Source organism: Primulina huaijiensis, chromosome 3 (assembly GCF_012295235.1).
Source record: "Primulina huaijiensis isolate GDHJ02 chromosome 3, ASM1229523v2, whole genome shotgun sequence".
In the NCBI taxonomy this organism is placed as follows: Eukaryota; Viridiplantae; Streptophyta; class Magnoliopsida; order Lamiales; family Gesneriaceae; genus Primulina; species Primulina huaijiensis.
Window position 1 is genome coordinate 6,783,330 of NC_133308.1, and position 12,195 is coordinate 6,795,524.

The 12,195-nt window shown below is 33.6% G+C and overlaps 1 protein-coding gene across 1 annotated transcript; it reads left to right on the forward strand.

Moving 5' to 3' along the window:
* Positions 1 to 10,361: 10,361 nt before the first annotated feature.
* On the forward strand, positions 10,362 to 11,571 carry LOC140973407 (uncharacterized). The gene is made up of 2 exons (XM_073436160.1): positions 10,362 to 10,659; positions 10,736 to 11,571. The coding sequence occupies exons 1-2, from the start codon at positions 10,462 to 10,464 to the stop codon at positions 11,417 to 11,419; spliced, it is 882 nt and encodes a 293-aa protein (XP_073292261.1). The 5' UTR covers positions 10,362 to 10,461; the 3' UTR covers positions 11,420 to 11,571.
* The last annotated feature ends 624 nt before the right edge of the window (positions 11,572 to 12,195 follow it).

Sequence of the window (12,195 nt, forward strand, 5' to 3'; positions counted from 1 at the left end):
AAAATAGGCTTATCAAAATAGTATTGTCTCGTGAATGTCTACAAAAGTTAAACACAAAAAATCGAGCATAAACTATTTAGATGCATATATAAGAAATTAACAAATGTAATCTTGAAATCAAACTTAGATCTTCACCAAAAAAATCAGAATCGACTTCTTGTTTGAATTTCAAAATATCATCTGGAATGTTTCATCACCTGCATAAAGATGTAAATTTATTAGCAAAAAAAAAATGAACATCATAATGGTTTTCCAATTTATTAAACTGGACCGGTCCAATTATAAGCCCATATGTTTTTTTTAAAAAAAACAATCGGGTACCTGATCGGGTAATTCGGGTAGCAATTCTATACCCGAACCCGATCCGACAAAAATATAATTGGGTTCGGGTAATAATTACCTGATTTTACCCGACAATTGCACCCGATCGGGTTCGGGTCGGGTGGAACCTGAAAAACCCGATCCGATTGCCCACCCCTAATCCACAGTCTCTGCTATACTTCATTGGAACAAATGGAGTTTTCAACTTTGGGAAACTTGTGTTCAACACGGTGCTTCAATATGCTGATGGCGGCCTCAAGGCCTCGAAGCTCCCATTCCCCAGTCTGATATATGGGCTGCTCGTCTCACAAGGTCTCATTAGGGATTTAGAGGAGCACCTGTCTGACATCGGTGAACTATTCAAGATTGCTCCTGCATTCTTCAAAGGCAACAGGAAAATTGATCTTCCCTGATCTGAGCCTACTGCAGCACCTCCTGTCTCTGGCACTCCACCAAGATCTTCTGTCACTTTTACACCCGCGGGGTTTATACTAGTCATGACAGCTGAAGTCCAAGCTCAACTCCAGCATGCCCTAACCAAGATTGAGCAAGCCAAGGCTGATATAGCCTATTATGAAAATTTGGCTACAAATTACAGATTGCTTCTAGAAGTGGGAGTCCATTCTGGACAAAAAAGGGGAGAGGATGATCAAACATCTACTGGAGCTGGAGAAGCTGGTCCATCTGGGATGAAGGAAACTGAAGAGGAAGAGGATACTGATGGAGGGGATGTGAACTGAGTGTGTTGCTTGATTGATTCATATTTCCTGTTTCCTTTTTATCTTTGTTCTATCAGTTTTTTTACTCCACGCTTGATTTAATTGCTTAATGAACTGTTAATGAAATGGTGCAGGTGTTGTCCCAAGTGTTGCCAACAACTTTAACAACACCCGTGCTAATGGGAGAAAAATTCTTGGATTCAGGAGGAGATGACTTGAGCTAACAAGGATAAATGAGTTTGATCTCATTTTGTCCAGAAAGGCAAAAAGGGGGAGATTGAAGGTAAATATTATTTCTTAATTTAATTGATATAATTTAAGATAACTTAAAATATTTCCCTAATATTATTTTTTCCTTTTAGATTTTATTGTATAATATTTTAAGATTTTGCCTTTCTAAGATAATGAGATAATTATGCAAATATTATCATGATATGATATCAATGTATAAAAGGAGTTTTGTTCTAAATAAAACTCCTACTTTCCTTGTGCAATATGTTTCCTTGTGGAGATAAACTCTAGGAGAGAAAAGGTCTATAAATAAGATAAACAAGGACTTTGTTGATGCTCTTCCTCGTTCAATAATTCACACACACTTTTGCACGTCGTGTTCTTCAAAGGAAAACAACTCACGAAGACGCTGCTGTTGTGAAGAGTGCAGATACCGCGTGTTGCCTTGATTGTTGGGGACATCTACAGACAACATCCGTGACGAAGTTGACTAAAGATTGTTTTCGTTGCTCCTGTTTTGGCTTCACATTTTTGTTGCTTTCTTGAATGAGTTTTATTCTGAGTATTTGATTTTAGGAAGCATTTATTTTCTCAACGTGTTGAGAAAATTGATTTTAATCTTAATCACTAGTGATTGGTTTGTAAATGATTAGGTTTTTCTAGTTATTAATTTTTGCCATGAGACACCTGCAAATTTAATCTTGTTCATTCTATTTATTTATAGTCAATTTGTGTTACAAACTTTAACATTCCGCTGCATGTTGTCTTAAATGTTGTAACATTTGACACAACACTTATAATTTGTGTTACAAACTTTAACATTCCGCTGCATGTTGTCAACTTTGGGTCTTCCATATAGTTGACAATCTTTGTGACATTTGTTATACTTTTTTTCTTTGGTGTGATGTTGCATCTGAATTTCAATATAATTTATAGTTTGATGAACCTCATCAATTAGCATCTATTCTTATATGTAGGTATTGTGATGCTAAAATATTTGAATACGAAACTCGAACATTATATCTTGACAATAGTGAAATTAAGTTGGCCGAAGCAGCAATGTCGTATGAGTTACTAAATATGTTCACAGGAAATTCTTTGATGACTATTTAATTTAGAAGGAAAATACGAATGTATAATAGCATTTTCCATTTCACTTCATTTGGGATGAAAGTAGATAAAGATCTTGCTTCTTTTTCTCATGATATTTATATTTCGAATTCTTGGTCAAGTATTTCATACACTTCCTCTTTTGTTGCCAGATGAACAGGGCATAATTCATTTCGATTTATACTGGTGGGATAATTAGGTGTGTGCTTTACATGTGGGTGACATGTGTTGGGTGCAATAATTGTCCCTGCTTGGTAGAGCGATCGAACCGTGGTGCTTGAGTTGATGTGCGGTTTAAAAGATTTGAGTTGCACCATTACCACCAGCTATAGCTTTTGATAAAGCGGTAAGCACGCGGTCCTACAATTAGTATCAGAGCCAAGGTCACGGGTTCGATTGTCATTGATTGCAAGGAATGTAATTATTGGGATGGAGATTGTTTGGTGCAATAATTGTCCCTGCTTGGTAGAGCGATCGAACCATGGTGCTTGAGTTGATGTGCGGTTTAAAAGATTTAAGTTGCACCATTACCACCAGCTATAACTTTTGGTAAAGCGGTAAGCACTCAGTCTTACATAATGGTTGAAAACCTATTTACAAAATTTGAATAATATTTAAATTCGTTTAAATATCATTAAGTTTATAAGTATTTATCAGGTTAAATAGAGCAAAACATAATAGAACATGACCATAAGTCACATATATTCACTCATCCATATGTCACACTTTTGAAGGCGCTTCTATTGTGATTTTGACATAATGACAATTTTCTCAAGTCAGAAAAGATGTTTTTTCATTCAAACACAAATCATAAGGAAAAATTATAAAAATAGATTAACAGAATAATGGATTTTTGCAATACCCAAGTCATTATTTATTTAAATGGAACGCTGATGAACAATTATAAAAAAATCTCATAAATAACAAAAATTATCATACTAATTTTAAAATAAAACCACTAAAATTGTTATTAAACTCAATATCAATTATTCTTATACTACATTTTTTACATTTTAACGATTTTGTTTATCTTTCTCTATTCTTTTAGAATTACGTATTTTAAATAGTTATTTTTATCTATTTTTATCTGAATCTATCTTTTGTAAATTAATATTGATGACCATTATTTCATGTGAAATAAAAATTTTCAAATAATATGAATTAAATAAATGTATAATTTAGTCAAAAAATAAATAGATATGTTTAATAAAACACAAATTTATAAAATATAATACACTAAATAATCAAAAAAATAAAAATATCATACGTGGAAGTTTTAATATCTAAAAATGCTAATAAATTATTCCTGTAATTCATATTTATTATAAAGATAATTGAATACATTAAATTCAAAAGTAGAAAGTGAAATCTATATTTTTAAATTTCTCATTAATTTTTTTATGAATAAAATTGAAAATTAATCAAATTTATCTGCAAATAAACATTAGCAAATTTACAAAAGAGTACCTAAAATTCACTTGTTCTCAATGTCAAATTCATTACAAAGACACGATAAGAAAAATGACATTTGCTGACATGTTTTTAAGGACATTTGTGTAAAATTACTATAAGATATGCCGACTTATTGAGACATTAATTTAAAAACACAATTGTAGGATCGAGTACTTGTCGCTTTACCAAAAGCTATAGCTAGTCGTAATGGTGCAACTCAAATCTTTTAAACCGCACAACAGCTCAAGCACCACGGTTCGATCGCTCTACCAAGCAAGGACAATTATTGCTCCCAACAATAATTGTTAATAATTTAAAATTAAATAAAGTATTATATTATTGTATTTTTTAAACATGTGTCGTCAATTTAACCAAAAAATTAAATAGGGTGCTTCCAATTTCTAATCTAAATCTTAAAACCATTTTTTGAGTAAGTCCAACATAACTGCCACCACCCCGACCTAGGTCTCAATTTTTCCAGAAAAAATTGATTTAATTGAAACGCTATCATTAGGTGTAAATTGAATGAGTTACTTTATAATTATTGGATTGATATTAATTATAAAATAACACAAATAACCTAGAAGAAGCACATAAATTGAGTAATTTACTTTGAAATGATTTGATCTATATTATCAAATGACACAAATAACCTAGAAGCACATAAAATGCTTGAAAAATCCATAAAACAAAACAAATGTATAAAATAAAGAAAAACATAAGAAAATTCGCAATTCAACACTCGTATATGTATATGATTTCAAATACATATATTTCAAATGTGTTCAAATATATATTTGTTATTTTAGAGAAGCAAAACCATGAACTTCAAATAAATTCATGTTTATATTGTGTTTTATGTTATTAGGATGTATTTCAAGTTTATCCAATAATGATATCATTTGAAATTCATTATACTTTGTGCAATTAATGTGTAAAAAAGTAAGATATGAATTTAAGATTTGATATATTATTTTATTATTAACAATAAATCTATAACTGGAATCTATGTATTTCAAATCCATATCAACAAATGTGACCTAAAGGTAATGTGCTGGATATAATATTCGTTTAGTACTTGGTTGTTCTTGGTGTGTGTTTTTTGTATGGATTTGTGTGGATAGTTTGTGGAAATATTGGATTAAAATAGGGGTGAATTTATACTAAGTGTTGGAACATTTTATGTTTGCAATCTTGATTTTAATGTTAACAAAACTTATTATTGTGTTTCTAACATATTTACTCAATTGTGAAGTTATTAAAACAAGAAGCAAATTGAAACTGAATTATGCACAAACTGAATTTCTGGCGAGCTTCGGTATTTTGATGATATCTCTCAGCTGGATAATTCAAATGACAATCCGCCAACTAGAATGAACAGAAAACTTAATTTGGAACAAGTTAGTTGGACAAAATCAAATGGTATCTAGGTCAAACCGTTTGCTGAATGAACAAACTGATTGCCCGAAAATAACAATCATTTGGGTATGAACAGTTGCAGTATTTTAGCCGTATCTCTCAGTTCGGTTATTGAAATGAAGCGATTCAATATGCGTTGAAAAGATAAGATGATGATCTACAAATAATCTTCAGAAGTCAAAGTCTGAATCGAAGCTTAAGATGCTGATAAGTGGCGATGAAACTACTGGTTCTGCACGGCACACCAGTTGAGCTGTGGTTGAGATGCTGACCAGATTGAACAGCTGACCAGTTTGAACCGCTGACCGGTTTTCAACGGTTGACCAGTTTCAACCGCTGATCAGTTTTCAACCGCTGACCAGTTTCAACCGTCGACCAACCAGTTTAAACTCGGGAAAATGTCCAGCAAGGCGAATTTGACCGTTGCAATTTCAGGAACAGTACAGAAACTTTCCAAACTGTCATATTCTTGTGTCTAACGTATATATCTTTGTTGGGGCCTATAAATACAACATCTTAAAGATCAAAAAAGTGCTTTTGAAGGGGATTTAAAACATGGGCATCTAGCATTAAGAAATCTGCTATTTGAGAGCACAAGCCTTTGTGTGAGGATACATTTGAGATGGACACTTTAAATGATAAATTCCTCACACACAATCACTCACACATATACAAGAAAGTTGAACTTCAAAGTTTAGTTGAGTGAGTCTTTACACAAAGACATTAAAGATTGTGTTTGTAGTATTGGCATAAGAGACGTTAAACATTATGCGGATTGTGAGGTTGCGGCCTACAATTGAGAGTGTGCTAGAAGTTTCAATTAAGCAAGAGATAAGTTCTAAGTTGAAATGGGTTTGTACAAGGTGTTGTATAAATCAAAGTCTTCTACTGGATTCTTCCCAAGGGGATGAAGGGGTGACATAGGAGTTGTTAATCTCCGAAAATCCATAAACAAATTTGTGTCTATTTATTTATTGCATTTACTTATCATTTCCACTGTTTTTAAAGATGCATTGTTGAAGTATTTTTTATATGTTCTTTAAATACCAAAATATTGCATACCAAGTGTTTGATAAAATGCTTCAACCAAAATATTTTTGCTCATTCAACTTGCATATATTTTCAAATGCTTTACAGAATGTTTAATCGGTTTCTACGAAGGATTATTTTGAGTGTCTTCCGCTTGGTTTAAAAACCAAACTCGATTTAATTTATCGGTGTTCAATATTTCAAGATCCGAGCCATCGTAGCTCAACAATTATCTCCCAACCGATCCTATCACTAAGATGATACATATATGTAGTTTAAGACGTGATTAATGTGTTGTTTTTATGTTAGTATTGTATTTATGATTTACACAATTTATTTGCTATGACCATTTATATTTATGTGTGATAATATATTGATGTTTTGTTGATAATTACTATTTTATTTTATTTATGTGCACGTCTATTTATTTAAGATTGTCGTTTGGTTGTATTTATAAAGAGATAATTACTTTGAGCACTTGCAGTTCAAGATCATAAGTTAATGATAAGTTTTTTTTTTTTAAAAAAAAGTTTTTTTTCCTCCTAAAATCCAAATAAAAAAGTCAAATATTTAATAAAAAAAATCACAAGTGAATTTTTAAAAATTCATGACTAGGATAAACACATGTTTTTCTTTTCATTTTCATGGATTTCTGTGCTATGGTTATTCTATTTTTTCAGTGGATACATAATAAATATTAAAATTTTGATTTTAATTGGAAATAAATAATTCTGGATATGCTTATATAATTTTTCCCTAAACTAATTACTATTATAATTGGAATTTTTAATATATATTTTAATTTTTCGAAATCCTTGAGATTTATAATTAATAATAAGTAGAATAATAATAATTATTTTTTAAGCTAGTAGAAGAATAGTTGATATTTATATTGTGACATTCAAATTTTTATATGGGAACATAATCATACAGTTATTTTGATTTTTCTTTCATTAATTAAGAATAAAACTTAATATCGGTGACGTATTAAGGTTTTATATTTTATTTTTAATATTATGCGTTTAAGTGAGGTTATTTTACGTCCCTCGATTTTGTGTATGTAGACCATAGAAGATGAAAAAGCTCGGTTTTTATTAATACGATTGATTGATTGATTGATTTTTTTTTATATTTATGGATTTCATACAAGCATTGAGTGATGATTCTATGTGAGAGGGAATATCTTCCATTTTTTTAGTTTTTATGTTAGAAATATTAGGCTCGTTTTGCTCCACGATTTCCCTCCTTCACGCGTAGTGGCCCTTCCTTTCACGAGCCACCTTCGACTATCCCCTAGCTAGACCAAATCCAGCCCCTTAGACATCTTCTTAGGATCCTACCAGGCCGCTCACGCATCAGCTCCCGTGCACAGCCCCCCATGTGTTGTCTCTCCCCCTTTCTTTCCCCAAAACCGTACGTGCGCGCTAGGTCCAATGCTTCCCTATCATTCTACCCTTGTCTCCAGTCACATTAGGACTCTCTACGACCATGACTCAACCCAACATTAGGGCCTTGATCACGGCTAGACAACCTGCACATAGTCTCCCCTCGCAAGTGCCAAAATCGAACTCTTACATGCAATAAATCTTAACCGAGGCTCGGCGCTTTTTCCTCTCGTTCCAGTCCTTTTCTAACCTACATGGGACTCTTTTTAGGACTTCTAAACATCATTTCCCTTCTCTTTAATGGCAGCGAGTCCCTAGCAATCATAACGGGACTCAAACATTCATTAAAAACTTCAAAACGTTAAAATAAATTATTCAAAACATTACTAAAACTTGATCATCGCGTTTTTTCCTTCAAAAGATCATAAACATGCTTAATATGGTTTGAATGATGCAAAAAGAAAGGTTTTGAACGTGCCTTTGCGTTTAAAACGCTAAAAATACAAATATCGATTCGGTGGAACGTCGGTGACGAACAGATGACGATTTCTACTTTTTTCTCGACAAAACCCACCTTAGGATGTAAGGGATTCGGGTGATTGTTGTTGGAAGGAAGAACGAGGAATAAAATCGAAGAATGAAGGAGAAAAAAATTCGAAACTTCTCTTGCAAGACTCCTAGTTCGGCCGTTGTTTCTTTCTCACGTAAATTGTATATAATACTCATTTCCAAAAAAATCTTTTGGAAATTATTAGGCCTCACACTAAACTATTTAAAAATGCTCATTTCCAAAAATCTTTTATAAATTACATAAATTTCTTGCTACTGCTAATTAATTTAAATTCGACCCTAAAATGCTAAAATTATTAAATTATTTAAAATAAACGTTTTTCTAATTAAAAATAAAAATTTAGCATTTAAATCTTTAACAATCTCTGGTTCCCGATCCCCGACTAACTATCGATATTCGCTTGAAAGTTTTTAATTTTAAATTATGAAATCAGGCAAAATTACACAATTAATCATTTAATCAATCAAAATATATCATTCATGCATCCAAAATAATTTATTTAAAGTAATTTAGCAATTTAATAATTTTCATTTATGAAATTTACGTAACCGGATTTTTGGACTTTACAATACCCAATAGACATCATTTGATAATATCATGTCAAAATTGTTTATTAGTAGGCAGTACCAGTTATGATGAATTAAGTATATAATTTGACATATTTTATACTCAATTTGTTATGTTTGATACTCATTTTCTCGTGAAAATTTGTCACGAGACATTGACACAACTAATAATGTAAAATTATTTTTTTATTTAAATTTAGTATTTAATATGATTAATTGATTACCACTTGTATGTTTTACTCAATTTCTGATTTTTTATACTAATTTCTTGGAGAAAATTTGACTAATTCATTAGAATAGCTAAATCACCATTTGACGCAGATAACTGATGAAAATTGACATAAAAAACAGGTCTGCTAAACCAGTAAACAAAAGAATCACACATATGACAAATCACAAACAAATAATTGAGATAAAACATCAACCAATAATAGCTATATATTGAGTAAAAAAATCAAGGCAAAAACTTGTGTAAGACGGTCTCACGGGTCGTATTTTGTGAGACAGATCTGTTATTTGGGTCATCCATGAAAAAATAATATTTTTTATGCTATGAGTATTACTTTTTAAGCTGAATATCAGTAAGATTGACCCGTCTCACAGATAAAGATTCGTGAGACCGTCTCAATACTCAAAAATCAATTATTTCAGAGTAACATTACAATTACAATAAACAAAGTGTCTCACACCAATAAACTCTATATGTGTAAAATTGTTGTGTTAAGGAGTTAAAACAAATAAAATTTGTTTGTCAAGATACGGGAACTAATTCCTAATAAAACATGCTGCGGAGAGATTTTATTCCAATTAACTCATACATTAATATACATCATATATAAAAAGGTAATTAAGTATTTGATTTACATTATTGATAATAGTACATTGTATGCGTTAAATTGATGTAAAGAAAACAATTCACGATGGCATTACCTTGATACAAAAATAATTATCTCTATAGAACATAACTTACATGAAATAAATCATCATCAAATACTATATCATGAGAAGTGGTCATCTTCAACACGTTTTAATTCCAAAAATATCCAACCAAATCTCAACGAATTTCTGCGATTCTTGAATCTACTCGTTCCTACATTAGTGTAGTATCCGACAAGATGTTGAAATCCGCATATCGTTACGGACATTTTCAACTAGTGTCGGAAAACCACGACATACTCTATGAAAAACGTTGTACCGACCACTGTAGCTTCCGCGCGTGATATCTCACGAACCGCTAACGTTTAAAATCTAACCAAAAATTCGTTAGAAAGCTTATGAAATTCTCTTGAAGTAGCAAAAAACCTCACCTCAATCTGTCAAACCTAGCTCTACTTATTTAATGATCAATCAAGCCCAAAAACACATCTTCATCCCCTAAACAACATCCTATGCTCTACATCCCAATCCAGTCCTCCTCATCAACATTGGCCACCGTAGATTAAATTCAATCCCACGGTCCAAGTTTAAAAATTTATGTAGGCGTGAATCCGCGTCAATCTCTATTAACCAATTAGCTTTCGTCTTTAACAACCGAAACCTCATTATTTAAATCCTCAAAATTGTCTGCAATGGACTCACAGCAAGCAGAGAAGTGATTCTGTCGATTCCATATCCATTTTCTGATCAATTCAAATTCCCAATCGGTGCAGGAATTCTGAATGGCCTCCCCTGAAGAACCAGTTTTCCCGGTCGAAGCCGAGCCGGTGGCCGAGTCAAACGTCGTAACCGAGCCTACGGATGAGAAAGATCCTCCACCCGCAAGCTCCAAAATTAAGAAGGCTGCGGCCAAAGAGCCGAAGAAGAAAGTAGCGGCACCCAGAAAGCGTAGTTCCCCCACGCACCCGCCGTACTTCGAGGTATATCGAGTGGTTTTTTTACGGATCTTGTTGGATTTAGTAATGAATTGGGATCTAATTATCTTTGTGCATGCAGATGATTAAAGATGCGATCGTGACTTTGAAGGAAAGGACTGGATCGAGTCAGCCTGCGATTGCGAAGTTTATTGAGGCGAAACAGAAGAATCTGCCGCCTAATTTCAGGAAGCTATTGCTTGTTCAATTGAAGAAGCTTGTGGAGAATGGTAAGCTTGTGAAAGTCAAGGGCTCTTTTAAGCTGCCACCGATTCGTTCGCCAAAACCGGCTCAGGAGAAGCCGTCCGCTGCTTTCAAGCCTAAGCCTAAGCCTAAGCCTAAGCCTAAGGCCGCCGCCCCCAAGAAAAAACAGGTCGCAGTTTCTAAAGCAAAACCAGCTAAAGCTACTCCTGCGAAGCCAAAGGCCACCGCCGCATCGAAACCCAAGCCAGCAACGAAGGCAAAGCCGGTGGCGAAGGCTAAACCTGCCGCGAAGCCGAAGGCGGCTGCTACTGCGAAGAAGACGGCGACCAAGAGAAAGGCACCGGAAAAGCCGAAGACTGAAATAAAACCTCCATCCAAGGTTGCGAAGAGAACTACCAGGTCGAGTCCGGGAAAGAAGACCATCACAGTGACGGCGGCTGTGAAGAAATCTCCGGCTGAAAAGAAGGCGACTCCGGTGAAGAAGGCTCCGGCGAGAAGCGCAAAGCCGAAAACGGTGAAATCACCGGCGAAGAAAACTGCGGCGAAGAGGGGCAAGAAGTAATGAGAGGGTACTTCGAGGAAGTATACCTGTTTGTAAGGATAGGATTGTAGATTTTATTGGAAAATTGTTATAAAATGGTTTCCCTGCATACAAAATGTGGGTGACACATGTTTTAACTTCGCCATTATAGCCTTTTTCATCCATTTCTGTTTCTTTAAATTTATCATGGATTGTGCCATTCTCTTTTCTTTTTGCTTTTTATTTAGTAATTTGCTGTGTTTCCAGAACATGTTCAATTTTCCAGATGCATCTTCTGGTGAGCAAGGAAGTTGATTGGTTGATTCTAGTTCTGTCAAGTTTGATGGCTGATGCTCTTATGGGGCAAGGAAATTCGGAAACTATTTTGTCGTCATTTTCATCATTTGGTGACGCGCAACGTATTTTTCCGATTCTTTTCTGGTTTTCTAGTTTCATTTTGGGGAAGGGAATTCTAACCCATGACCAAATTTCATATGTAAATATTGTGATAACCAGTTTTGTGGTTTTACGATCAAGTGGCTGATTGGAACAGTGAAACAACTGTTTCATTTGTGGTAACTGGAATGTGCAAGAATTTAAACACCATCGCATTCTTCTTCTCCTACCCAAAATCACTGTGCTCTTGCTACATACATTATGTCTGAGCTCACATTTAAGAAAACTTGATAGTTTGGGAGCTAGAAACCTAGTAAGCTACTAGAAATAATCATTATGATGATCAGGGGAAGAAATTTTACTTTGCAAGACTGAGCACTGTGGAACAAGTTTTATATATAACATTTCGCAAAAGGTAAAAA

What these genes read in the sequence shown, in the direction of transcription:
- LOC140973407 (XM_073436160.1), top strand. Translation starts at nt 10,462, where the DNA reads ATGGCCTCCCCTGAAGAACCAGTTTTCCCGGTCGAAGCCGAGCCGGTG. An exon ending in CGCACCCGCCGTACTTCGAG is followed by an intron (nt 10,660 to 10,735) that starts GTATATCGAGTG and finishes TTGTGCATGCAG; the next exon opens with ATGATTAAAGATGCGATCGT.